The sequence below is a fragment of the Colobus angolensis genome, unplaced genomic scaffold (genome assembly GCF_000951035.1).
Source record: "Colobus angolensis palliatus isolate OR3802 unplaced genomic scaffold, Cang.pa_1.0 Scaffold1, whole genome shotgun sequence".
NCBI classification, from domain to species: domain Eukaryota; kingdom Metazoa; phylum Chordata; class Mammalia; order Primates; family Cercopithecidae; genus Colobus; species Colobus angolensis.
This window is the reverse complement of record NW_012110918.1, coordinates 16,491,495-16,504,944: the sequence shown is the minus strand read 5'-3', so window position 1 is coordinate 16,504,944 and position 13,450 is coordinate 16,491,495. Positions and strand designations below refer to the sequence as shown.

The 13,450-nt window shown below is 55.7% G+C and overlaps 1 protein-coding gene across 1 annotated transcript in view; it reads right to left on the bottom strand.

Annotated features, from left to right (window-relative positions):
* Positions 1-13,450, bottom strand: part of CARD14 (caspase recruitment domain family, member 14) — a 53,334-nt gene that overhangs the window by 10,008 nt on the left and 29,876 nt on the right. Inside the window, exons 6-14 of the mRNA XM_011958407.1 lie at positions 11,440-11,607; positions 10,116-10,235; positions 9,097-9,222; positions 8,528-8,677; positions 7,037-7,153; positions 4,180-4,322; positions 3,881-3,975; positions 1,505-1,568; positions 1,076-1,268 (exon numbers count right to left, since the gene is read on the bottom strand). Coding sequence (XP_011813797.1) covers positions 1,076-1,268; positions 1,505-1,568; positions 3,881-3,975; positions 4,180-4,322; positions 7,037-7,153; positions 8,528-8,677; positions 9,097-9,222; positions 10,116-10,235; positions 11,440-11,607 — 1,176 coding nt within the window. The remainder of the gene's footprint in view (positions 1-1,075; positions 1,269-1,504; positions 1,569-3,880; positions 3,976-4,179; positions 4,323-7,036; positions 7,154-8,527; positions 8,678-9,096; positions 9,223-10,115; positions 10,236-11,439; positions 11,608-13,450) is intronic.

Genomic DNA, 13,450 nt, shown 5'->3' with positions numbered 1-13,450 from the left:
ATGCCTGGCTAATTTTTGTATTTTTAGTAGAGATGGGGTTTTGCCATGTTGGCCAGGCTGGTCTTGAACTCCTGACCTCAAGTGATCTGCCTGCCTCAGTCTCCTGCTGGGATTACAGGCGTGAGTCACTGCGCCCAGCCAGGTTGTACATTTGTGTCCATTTATCTTCTCAGCAGTTTTGTGCATTTTATAGCAACAACAAAAAAGTTTTAGAAAATGTCCCCAAATTAGCCGGGCATGGTAGCACATGCTTGTGGTCTGGTCTCAGCTACTTAAGAGGCTGAGGTGGGAGGATCAATTGAGCCTGGGGAGGTCGAGGTGTGATTGCACCACTGCACTCTAGCCTGGGTGACAGAGTGAGACCCTGTTTCAAAAGAACAAAAAAGAAAAGAAAAGAAAAGATCGATGGCTCACGCCTGTAATTCCAGCACTTTGGGAGGCCGAGGCGGGTGGATCACAAGGTCAGGAGATTGAGATCATTCTAGCTAACACAGTGAAACCCCGTCTCTACTAAAAACACACACACACAAAATAAGCCGGGCGCGGTGGCGGGCGCCTATAGTCTCAGCTACTCGGGAGGCTGAGGCAGGATAATGGCGTGAACCCCGGAGGCGGAGCTTGCAGTGAGCGGCGATTGTGCCACTGCACTCCAGCCTGGGTGACAGAGCAAGACTCCATCCCAAAAAAAAAAAAAAAAGAAAAGAAAAGAAAAGAAAAGAAAAGAAATGCCCCAATGGTTAAAACAGTGAATTACATGTCACATGTATTTTACTGCACACACCGAAGTGACCGCCACCAGCCCTGTCAAAGGGCCTCAAGCAAAGATCCCTGGTCAGAAGTGCCGCATGGCAGCAGCCACCGCGGGTGCTGTGCGGGTGGTGTGCTGGGTTCCCCACGGCACGACTCTCATTTATAAATGAGCGGAACGCTTTACATCAGCCCAGGAAAGAGCAGGGGCCTAGCTCAGAGTGGATCTGCATGGTCTGGGGGATCTGAAGTCTGTCTGGGTCACCCCACCCACTGCCGCTGCCCCCATGAAGAGCCCGGGGGACAGGAGGGGCCTCGCGCGACTCACCATCACGATCTGGGTGCCCGGGCGCAAGGCCATCTGGTCCGCCGCCGAGCCCGGGGTGACCCGGTGGATGAAGATGCCCGTGAGGTTCCCGCCGATGACGCTGATCTGCTCCAGCAGCGCATCCCCCTGGAACGCCAGCACCGTGACCTGGCTCAGGATCCTGCGGGCTGGCCTCCGCCGCATGAGGATGCCGCTGCAGGCCGGGAGATGACCGGCTTATGCACTGCCCAGAGTAGGAGAGCCGGCAAGGCCACCTCCCCGTTGCTTCCCTCTGGCCCCAGTGTTCTGGAATTCTCTTCCCCCTCCATGGCCCCATGGGCTGGGAAATGCTGTCACCTCCCAGTGGTGACAGGACACTCACCCTCTGCTCTGCCACCCCCTGGCCCTGGTTCCCCAGCCAGCCTCGGAGGGTTCCCCCCTGCTGCTCACCTCTCCGAGACATCAAGGCTTCCAGGTGAGAATGGCTGCAGGCTGCTTTCCAGCTGGAGAAGGTCTGGGAGGAAGCCAAGAGCTCACAGATCTTGGTCACCCCATTGCTGATGGGGCTTCCTGTAACCTCAGCCCCTTCTCCCTCAGCCTCAGGCACCCCGTGCCTGTTCCATCCTCTGTGCTGAGGCTGAACTTTCTCTTCCTCCACCCCTTCCTCAATGCTTGGACACTGATTTCATCTTTCCTAAAATCACTGTAACTAGTGAGGAGCTGTAGCTGGGAGGGTCTGAGCACCACATGCTATTTTGTGATATTTGAATGGGTTGCCAATGTTTGAAAGACAGGAAGATTTCACCTAAAATCTGGATTTCTGGCTTCACTTGAAAAAATATCTGCTGTAACCCTGGGGCTGCATTACTGCACTGACCTGTATTTCTGCATGGACCTGCATTTCAGGATTGGCCTGCATTTCTGCACTGACCTCCATGTCTGCATGGGCCTGCACTGGCCTGCCTTTCCTTTTTTTTTTTTTTTTGAGACAGAGTCTCGCTCTGTCCCCCAGGCTGGAGTACAGCGGCGTGATCTTGGCTCATTGCAACCTCCACCTCACGGGTTCAAGCAATTCTTCTGCCTCAGCCTCCTGAGTAGCTGGGACTACAGGCATGCACCACCACACCCGGATAATTTTTCGTATTTTTAGTAGAGACGGGATTTCACCATGTTGACTAGGCTGGTCTCGAACTCCTGACCTCGTGATCCACCTGCTTTGGCCTCCCAAAGTGCTGGGATTACAGGTGGGAGCCACTGTGCCCAGCCCTGGCCTGCCTTTCTACATGGATCTGCATTTCTTTTGTTGTTGTTAGTGTTGTTGAGACGGAGTCTCGCTCTGTTGCCAGGCTGGAGTGCAGTGGCGCGATCTTGGCTCACTGCAACCTCCGCCTCCCAGGTTCGAGTGCTTCTCCTGCCTCAGCCTCCCGAGTAGCTGGAACTACAGGTGTACACCACCACTCCCAGCTAACTTTTGTATTTTTAGTAGAGACGAGATTTCACCATGTTGGCCAGGATGGTCTCGATCTCTTGACCTCGCGATCCACCCGCCTCGGCCTCCCAAACATGGACCTGCATTTCTACGCAGACCTGCACTACTGCACTTCCCTGCATTTCCACCCTGGCCTGCATTTCTATGTGGCAGCAATCACTGGCACTAGCCAGCGGCTGCCTGCTCCTTACCCCAGACCCCTCTGCTTCCCAGCTGGCGGTGGCAGGTCGCTGAGTTGTCAACCCTAAGACTGGAGGCTCCCCAGGGTCTCCCAAGCTCTAGCATTTTACTGTACAGCCTGTGAGCACCCGAGCCAGGGAGCAGCCTGCCAGGGCCACGGCTGCAAGTCTCACTCTGTGAAGCACACAGGAGAACCAGGGCCGGCACAGACCTAAGAGTTCCCTAGGCCTGGCTCGCAGGCAAAAACCCACTGGGATCACATTCAAAGCCAATGAAATGAGGTGTGTACTCTGGATGTATTTGAGGTCAATGCCACTAAAAGTATATGCAACCAGGGCATTACGCAGAATCCTCACAGAGGAAAAATCAAGACGAATAAGCTCTCCCTTCTCATCTCACATCCAATTTAGATATGCCTTGGGTGGGCTCTCTCAATTTATCACTGTTATACATAAAAACGTGTATGAGTCCCCAGAGATGAAGGTTTCCGGTCATGCCACCCACAGAAGGCACCTGGGCAGCACAGGGCACTTTTGCCCCCTGGTGGCCATGAGGTGAATTCCAGATGGGGAGCAAAGCACCTACTGTGTGCAAGGCCAAAGGCTGGGCGCCAGTTGCGCTGAGGTGGAAAGGCTAAGGCACCCACCCGTGATGGGCCCATGGACTTTGGAAGGAGAGAGGGCTGGTCCAATCACAAACAGAAATGAGCCACAAGAGAAGCACAAGGCCTTAGGGCCAGCGCCTCAGAGGAGAGATGCTCCCTTCAGGTAGATGTCACGCTGTGCCTGGCCTCAGCCTGGCACCACTAAGCGACCCTGCCTGCTGCCGTCTGAAACCACTGGGAAGCCCAGGCGTTACAGATCAGAGCAGGGGGCTGGGTGCTGAGCGGGGCGTGGATCAAACACAACTTCCCTGGCTCTAGGGAAAAACACAAGGACGCCAGCAAACAGAGCGCAGCTGGCCTTTGGCTTATGGTGGCTGGCAGGCGGGACTTTCCCAAAGTGCAAGATCGAGGCCAAGGTCAAGGCCCAGGGCAGAAGCTGAGCTCTGCTTCTATCTGCTCTTTCCCTGGAGAGAGGCCCCGGCCTTCTCATCAGCAACCTGCTCTGCCCAGGGGAGGTGAGCTGCTGTGGAGGTTCAGGGTTGGGCGCGCTCACCTGCCCTGTCTAGGGGCTCATCATTCAGGTGTGGGTCGCCCGCCTTAGCTCCCGGCGGGGCTCCTGGGTCTCCCTCCAGGATTTCCAGGCAGCTGCTGCAAAGCACAAGAAGCAGCAGGCTCAAACTGCGTCACCTGCTGCCTCTGAGTCCCCACGCCCCAAGCACTGGCCCCCAGAACCTGCCAGCTCCGGGGCTTTGAGGGCAGGAGCTGCTGTCTGCAACCCCCAGATGCCTTGAGGTCTAGATGGGTGTCTCTGGTGAGTTGCCAGTGAGGACCCCAGTGCCACACGTGCTCTACCTGAAAGACCAGGGTTCTTCCCCGAAGTCCTCGGCCACCCGCTTGTACAGGGACTGCTGGCTGGGGGGCGCGGGGCTACTGGAGCGGAAGCTGTCCACCAGCTCGCGGCTGGATGTGTTGCTCAGGTCCGACCAGAGCTGAGACTGGAGGAGGGAGGGCAGAGGTCAGTGGGGCACGCACGAGGACACCCTGAGACTCCTCCCTTGCTCCCCCACGGTATAGAGAGAGTGAGCCACAGTGAGAACTGAGTGGAGAGGAGGCAGCAGGAGGGGAAGGAAATGTGACCCCATGTGACATGGGGTCACATACACTGAGCACCTGCTGTATGCCAGACACTGGGGTCACATGCACTGAGCGCCTGCTGTATGCCAGACACTGGGGTCACATGCAGTGAGCACCTGCTGTATGTCAGGCACTCTATTAGCTGCTTGGCTTAGTTCTCAGGATAAATGTGTAAGGCGGCGCTGCTGTCCCATTTGACATGTAAAGTGATGTAGTTTGGCCATGTGTTCCCACCCGAATCTCACCTTGAATTGTAATAATTCCCTCATGTCAAGGGTGGGACCAGGTGGAGACAACTGAATCATGGGGTCCGTTTCTCCCATGCTGTTCTCGTGATAGTGAGTGAGTTCTCACAAGATCTGATGGTTTTATAAAGGGCTTCCCCCTTTGCTGAGCACTCATTCTCCTGCCGCTCTGCGAAGAGGTGCCTTCTGCCATGATTGTAAGTTTCCTGAGGACTCTCTAGTCATGCTGAACTGTGAGTCAATTAAACTTCTTTCTTTATAAATTACCCAATCGTGGGTATGTCTTTCCCATCAGCATGAGAACGAACTAATGCACAAAGCAACTGAGGCCCAGAGAGGTTGAGTTAGTGGCTAGGGAGGGCAGGCTGCGTTCAGAACGAACACTGACGAATGTGACGTGCGAGGCACTGAGGCCACCAGGTGTGTGGGGTAGGTCTGAGTCCAGCCCCTTCTTTCACTAATAAGTATTCCTGGAGCAGCTGCTATGTGCCAGGTCCTTTGATGGTGTCAGATGTACATCTGAGGACAGGCACCATCCTTGGTGTGGGGGAACCAATGGGCGCCCATGGACCAGTGAGGTGGAGTGAGGCATTCCAGGGCTGTGGGCGACATGGGCAGGGCAGGGAGGCCAGAGCGGACTCTTTGGAGAAAGTGGCACAGACAGAGGAGTGAGGTGGAGTGTGTGTGTGGGGGGCACATTCCAGACAGAGCAACAGAGCAGTGGCACACAGAGTGCCCAGGAAGTAGGAGGCAGTCCCCCTAGAGCGGCCAGATTAGAAAGCCAGGGCAGGAGGAGCATGGCTGGAGGGGAGCTGATCGGTCAGTTGCCCACGAGGTTGGTGAATGAGGACGGTCTGTCCTGGTGAGCAGAGCTGCTGGGAGCCAGTTCCGAGCACCTGAGTTCCCTTCCCTTCCCTCCCTGACCCGACCCACCCCCAGGGAAGGGAAACATGGCTGGACTCTGTCCTGTGGGGAATGGGGGGCACAGAGGGGCATTAAGGCAGATGCGAGAGTCAATTCAGTTGAGGGTTTGGGCTGCCCTGGCCCAGGGAGTCCCAGCACCAACAGTGACATCTTCCCCTTGTGTGCACTCAGTGTTCTGGGGAAGATCCCGGCCTCCCCCGACTCTTTGAGTGGCCAGGGGGCAAGTGAGCCTGGGCCTGATGCGCTTGGGGTGCTGCTGGGATGGTCCAGGAAGGAAACACCAGGTCCACCCCAAGGCATGGCAAAGGGATGTCAGGCTCACCTGCCTCTCACCCTCCCTCCCTCCCGGCTCCCGGCATCCTGCGGCACTGGGACTTTGACCCCAGCTTCCTCATGCCACATGCCCACTGTGGTGGGACCGCCTCTTTACTTTGCCAAAGGGTGAGGGCAGATGCCAGGGACCTGAGGCTCCAGAAACCACAGTGAGGCTGGCATCCCGGGAACTGTCTGTACCAGGTTGAATCGGGTCCCCTGGAAACTCATGTCCGGGGACTGTCTGTGCCAGGTTGAATCGGGTCCCCTGGAAACTCATATCTGGGAACTGTCTGTGCCAGGTTGAATCGGGTCCCCTGGAAACTCATGTCCGGGGACCGTCTGTGCCAGGTTGAATCGGGTCCCCTGGAAACTCATGTCTGGGGACCGTCTGTACCAGGTTGAATCGGGTCCCCTGGAAACTCATATCTGGGGACCGTCTGTGCCAGGTTGAATTGGGTCCCCTGGAAACTCATGTCTGGGGACCGTCTGTACCAGGTTGAATCGGGTTCCCTGGAAACTCATGTCCACCCTGCAAACTGTGAATGTGACCTTCTTTAGGGACAGGATTTTCAGACGGGTACCCTGTCAGCCCTTTGACTTTGGACTTCTGGCCTCCAGGACTGTGACAGAATCAACCTCTGATGTTTAAAACTCTCGCAATAGGGCCAGGTGCAGTGGCTCATGCCTGTAATCTCAGCACTTTGGGAGGCTGAGGCCGGCAGATCATTTGAGGTCAGGAGTTCAAGACCAACCTGGCCAATATGTTGAAACCCTATCTCTACTAAAAATACAAAAATTAGCTGGACATGGTGGCGGGTGTCTGTAATCCCAGCTACTTGGGCGGCTGAGGCAACAGAATCGCTTGAACCTGGGAGGTGGAGGTTGCAGTGAGCCGAAATCACATCACTGCACTCCAGCCTGGGTAACAGAGCAGACTCCGTCTCAAAAAACTAAAATGAACTCTCACAATGGCACCAACCTCTTCCCTGTGGGGACAGGGTGGAAGGAGGCCCACTTTTGTCCTGACAGAGGAGCCCCTGGGCTGGCCCAGAGGGTCAAGGCAGTGAGGGAGGTGGGAGGAGCGGCTGTACCTCGGTGGAGCTGACGAGGCTGCCGTCGCTGTCGCCTCTGGGGCAGATGGCGCGCATCCGCACCAGCCGCTGCTTCTCCCGTGGACAGGGCTCCCTGGTCCTGGCTTCCTGCTTGAGCTGCCAAAGACAGGCCAGACAGGCTGGTTAATTCAGGAAAGGCTCCCATTCCAGGCCCGTGGGGTTTCTACCAGGTCAGCACCGCCCGCTCCACCCTCCCCAGCAGTTTCCTCTCGTCAGCTTCCAGGGAAAACAATCATGTCCCTGTCCTCTGAGCCCGGGACCGCAGCGTCACAGGATCACCGGCGCTGCCAGTCAACGGGACTGAAAGAAACCAGCTGGACACACAGCATTTCATTTCTTTTAGAATATGTGTGATTTACCAGTTCTACGAATAATATATAATACACACACACACACATACACACACACACACACACACACACATACACACAGAAAATTGGAGGTAGGGAAGCAGAACCAGTTAGAGAAGAAAATAAAGGCCGGGCGCGGTGGCTCAAGCCTGTAATCCCAGCACTTTGGGAGGCCGAGACGGGCAGATCACGAGGTCAGCAGATCGAGACCATCCTGGCTAACACGGTGAAACCCCGTCTCTACTAAAAAATACAAAAAACTAGCCAGGCGAGGTGGCGGGCGCCTGTAGTCCCAGCTACTCGGGAGGCTGAGGCCAGAGAATGGCGTAAACCCAGGGGGCGGAGCTTGCAGTGAGCTGAGATCCGGCCATTGCGCTCCAGCCTGGGCGACAGAGCGAGACTCCGTCTCAAAAAAAAAAAAAAAAGAAAAGAAAAGAAAATCCACCTGTCATCTCACACTCAGAATGAGCACAGCCTGCGCGTTGGCGCCTGCCCCAGGGTTTTTGTCTGCGTGCACACGTGTGTTTTCACCATCGATGTGGGACGCTGGCTGTGTAGGGGTGAGGCAGGAAGGGCCGGTGGATTCTGCATGCGGAGGGAGGAGCTCCTGTGCCTCCCTGGGGGCCTGGAGCTGGAGCTGCCCGCCAGCCCAGAGCAAGAGGCTTTCTAAGAATCCCGGCTGTCTGGGAACATGCTCCCTCTGTTACACGTAGGTCTGTCTTTCCGCTCTCAGACGTTGGGCTTTTAAGCATTTCAGGAACACAGCATCTGCACTGCAAATGGCTGCCTGTGGACAGCTTCGAACGCCACCTGCCATATCCATCACCACACTCGACAGGTTCCAGAACCTTCCACTAAGCTCCCCATTCTATGACACGGAAGCAGACTCTACTTGTCTACTGAGCACCTTCAAGATTTCACAGCACCATTCACGCGTGGGAGCCGGTGTGTCGGTCAACACAGTGACACTGGGCCGTCTCTGCAGGTGCAGCGTGTGGCCCAGCCTGGGACCCTGCCTGTCCTCCCAGTGCCTCCCTGGGCCACCCTGGGACCCAGCTCTGTCCCGCTGTCCCCGCAGCCCCTGCCTGGCCTCCAGCTCGGGTCAGCCGGGAGCACTCACCACACCCGGAGGCTCTGCCTGCAGCTGGCGGAGCTGTGTGCGCAGCTCACAGACCTGGTCCGTCAGCTCAAACACCTGCCTGCGGAGGGAGTCCTTCTCCACCAGGCTCTGGGAAATCTCTCTCTGAGCGCTGTCCCTTGCGGAGTACGCCTGTGGGCCAAGACGGGAGTAAGGAGGCCAAGCCATCACTACGGGGGAGCCTCAGCTAGAGAAGGAGAGCCCTGTTTCTAGCCTGCGTGCATCTGACATCCACTAAATGGCCCACGCTGAGCTGTGCAAACTTAGGATTCATTTCAATTCATGCTCACGTGTGCAGTTTCAACAAAACCCAATATTTGGGGTGCACTTTCTCAGGGTCATGTGCCAGGAATAAAAGAAGGATGATAGAGACAGCATGCGGACAATAGGCATGGGGGAGTGAGGAAACTTCGCGTGGACCAAGGAAAGAGACCCTGAAATCTGGGACCAGCTGCCATCAAGGACAGGGAGCCATGAGACTGTCCCTGGAACCAGCCCTCACCTGGGGAAGCAAGCACTGGGTGACGGGGTGGGCCTGGCCTCTTAGGTACCTGGTCTCGCTCCTTCTGCAGCTCGCACACCTGGGCCTGCAGCGCGTTCACCTTCTCCCTGTAGAGCTGGCAGGCCATCTTACTCTTCTGGAACTGCAGCAGGGTCTGTTCCTTCTCTTCCCAGTACTGGACAGAGTGGGACACATGGCCTGTGGAGCTCAGCAGCTCTGAGGGTCTGGGCTGAGGAGGGGGTCGGGGAGCCCAGGGGTGGAGGGAGGGAGGTTCTAGGGATGAAATAAGGTCAATTCTCACTCGTCTCTCTTTTTTTTTTTTGAGATGGAGACTTGCTGCAATGCCAAGGCTAGAGTGCAGCAGCACGATCTGGGCTCACTGCAACCTCTGCTTCCAGGGTTCAAGTGATTCTCGTACCTCAGCCTCCCTAGTAGCTGGGATTACAGGCACACACCACCAGGCCCTCTACTAAAAAAAATACAGCTAATTTTTGTAATTTTATCAGGGACAGGGTTTCACTATATTGGCCAGGCTGGTCTCGAACTCCTGGCCTCAAGCGATCTGCCTGCCTCGGCCTCCCAAAGTGCTGATTATATGCGTGGGCCACCGTGCCTGGCCTCACTTGTCTCTTAAGTGCTAGATTTCGAGGCACATCAAGACAGTTGCTTAGGCTGATTATATCTGAATTAAAACAATGAGTGGATGTTACGTGCATAGTTGTGTTTTGCTTTTTTAATGTCCCAAAAAAACAATTTCCCCTCCCTGTCCTCTTCTCTTCCACGGTCTCCTTTCCTCCCCGTTCCCTGCTCACCTAAGTCCCTGGCTCTCCCCGGGGCCCCGGGCCCTGCAATCCCCTGCGTTTGAATCACGCATCTGCCTGACCATGGTCTTAGCTGTGGGTGTGAGTCGGTGCTCAGGGTGGCGCTGACAAAGCAGGCCGACAGTTTCGTTCAGCACAGTTATGTGGGCTCGGTGCAGATGAAGGAATCTGGCTTCCCCACAGACCTGTCCGCGCCCCTGAGACCAGCCCCAGGAGGGTCACAGGCGAGGAAGGGGTCACACGGCACCTGCTCTCGCTGCCTCTCAGCGGCCACGGCCCGCTCCCGCAGTGAGTGGATGCGCTCCACCAGCTCCTGTCGGCTCCCCCGCGCCTCGTCCAGGCTCTGCTCCAGAATGTCCTTCTCCGCCTGGGGCAGAGAGAGCTCATTTTGGGGTGCTGGCTTCCCCAGAGGCCTGCCCTAGGCAAGCAGAATCCCAAGAAGACGGCGGCAACTTCACGGTCAGGGGTGTGGACGGATGCAGTCTTACTACTGTACACTGGGCAGGAGAGAAGCCACGGAAAAGCCACCCACCACGCCTGGAAAACGTGCACATTCACGTCCAAGGAGAAAGGAACACAGGAAGCTGGCGACCTCTTAGGACACCACTTCCTCCCTTTACCAGGTCAGCCTTCTCCTTCAGCAGACCTACCGGCAGTTTCGCAGCGAGGGAGAAACCAGCAGACAGGTGGTTCCCTCTGACACTCACTTCCCAGGAAGCAGCTTGTAAACAGGGACACAATCCAGGCTGCAGGAGGGCCGGTGCCCCGGGCCCGGTGAATGCTTATGGAAGGAATATCTCAATACTAATCTACTGAGCGGGGCGAGGAGGAGAAGCCAAGGGTCATTGCTGACTCACTGCTCTGCTTCAGAACCCCCCTCTCTCCAGTGCACATGAGGCCCAGAGGGTGGAATCTTTCCAGGCAGAAAGGTTTCTTTCCCCCATCTTTAACACGAGTCCCATGCTTTACAACGGGCCAAGTCCACTCCAAAACACGATGGCTGCAGTAAACCCACCGAGTGGGGCACTGTGATGCACCTCCAGCAGCTTTCGTTTTCGTTTGTTTGAAACAGGGTCTCCCTCTGTCGCCCAGGCTGGAGTGCAGTGGCGTGATCTCAGCTCCCTGCAGCCTGAAACTCCCAGGGTCAAGCGATCCTCCCATCTCAGCCTCCTGAGTAGCTGGGACCACAGGTGTGCACCACCATGCCCAGCTACTTCTTGTATTTTTTGTAGAGATGGGGTCTCGCCACGTTGCCCAGGCTGGTCTTGAACTCCTGAGCTCAAGCTATCCGCCCATCTCGGCCTCCCAAGTGCTGGGATTATAGGAATGAGCCACTGTACCCAGTTCCAGCTTTTAATACTGATTCCAGCAGCTTTTAATTGTGCCAATTTTGGTGTCTGGGGAACAGCAGGAAGGAGGGAGGTAAAGAGAAAGTGGGTGAGAAGAGTTACCAAATTTCACCTCCTGTCCTTCGCCTCACCTTAATTAAACCATCTGCCAGAAACCCCACAGCCTGGGGGCCAAGCCCCCAAGGCAGGAGGCTGCTCTCTGCTGGGGGGACCGGAACCTACCAGGCTGAAAGTCAGCGAGCGCAGTTTCTCATTCTCCTCCTTCAGGCGGTTCAGCGCCTCGTCCCCGGTCTCCTGGTCGCTGGCCGTCCTCAGGGACTGCTCTTGCAATTCCAGCTCGCAGGAGGAAACCATGTTGACTCGCTGCAGCTCCTGCCTCAGTAGATACAGCTGTGCAGGGGGAGGCGACAGGAAGGCGATGGAAACAGCGTCTCCCCTGACCAGGAGCTGGGTGGATTTCCCACCCTTCCTCCTAGTGATGCTTTTCACACTCAGGGGGCTTCTTGCCTTGAGACTGAAAAACCCACAAAAGGGTTCACCTAATGAATAGTCCCAAATATTCGTCTGGGGCTGGGAGGACAGAGGCCTTTCAGCTCTGTTGTGTAGATGAGGCACCATGGTTGAACTCCATCCAGGGTTAGGGTCCCAGGAATAGACCAAGAGGCCTTGATGACCAGCTCCTGGATCTCTACAGCTGAGCAGCCGGCAGTGATGGCCAGCATGCTCCCCGGCTGCCCGGCTTGTCCATATTCTTCTAAATACAGCAATAAAGGGAATTTGGAGTCATGGGAATCAGGAAGAAGTAAGAGAGAGGAAAGTCAGGTCGGATGGGGTAGATGTGCCTGGGAATGTGGGACTGGGGCTATTCAGACAGCAAAGCCCCTGTACTGATTTGCAATCTGTGTGCAGGGCCTTGGCCTTCTAGGGACTGTCCCACCAGGTCCTGCTGGCCTCCTTCCTCTGGACAGCAGAAACTTGGAGCTTGAGCAATGGGTCTGGCCTCTTCCCATCCTGGGTGTCGCAGCCCTGGGGAGGGCTTGCCCATGAGGCAAGCCCGGAGAGTCTATATGTCAGGGTGGGTGCTGGTGCTCACCCCTGGGCTGTGGCCAAGAAGGACCTTTCCACCTGGACTTTCCCCTCCCGACACCCGCTTAGCACATTCTCAATTCGCAAGTACCCAGCTCCTGCAGTGGTCCAGCTGGGCTGGGCACGTCACAGTCTACAGATTCAAAAAGTAAAATCAAGTCAGAGTTGGAAGGGAACAGGAAAACATGAGACTGAAAGTGAACCAGAACAAATGAACCGAATTCTATTTCCCACAGATGCCATAACCACAATGAAGAGAGAGACAGACAGATAAGGACAGAGAGCGCGAAGCTACAGTGACTTACAAACACAGTGTTTGATTACAGACCCTCAGCCTTGAGCAAGACTGGGTGGTGGGGGGAGGTGAATTACAACCAAATCCAGTGCTCATCTGAGTGGGGTTGTTAATGGCAGTGGTATGGGCAGAGCGATTCTGAAGCGATGTGAGATGTCCTGCAGGACTGAGCATGGCAGAATGTGCTGGTGATGCTGGGAGCAGGGTTTCCACTGAGGGAGGAGCACACACGGATGGAACGAAGGAGCACACACGGATGGAACAAAGGAGCACACACAGGAGCACACACAGATGGAACGAAGGAGCACACACGGATGGAACGAAGGAGCATACACGGATGGAACGAAGGAGCACACACGGATGGAACAAAGGAGCACACACGGATGGAACGAAGGAGCACACGGATGGAACAAAGGAGCACACACGGATGGAACAGGAGAAGGCAAGAAGAGGCCACGAGGCATGGGTTAGAATTAGAGGTATGGGTGAGAACACAAGATTTCTGAAGTATGCATGTGAACTGTATGTATACTTCCATGCATATGAGTATGTGTGTATACACAGACAAGTATGTGTGTGCGTATGTATATGTATATTTTCAAACGTGTGTGTATGTTTCCTAGCTCTGTTCCCTGAAAGGGCTGAGAAGCAGACACCCCAGTAGTGATGGGCACACCTACGCCCAGATCTTGTTCTCTAAAAGGAGACAGGAGTCCAGGCGCTGTGGCTCATGCCTGTAATCCCAGCACTTTGGGAGACCGAGGCAGGCAGATCGCCTGAGGTCAGGAGTTTGAGACCAGCCTGGTCAACATGGCAAAACCCCGTCTCTATTAAAAATACAAAAAGTGGCCG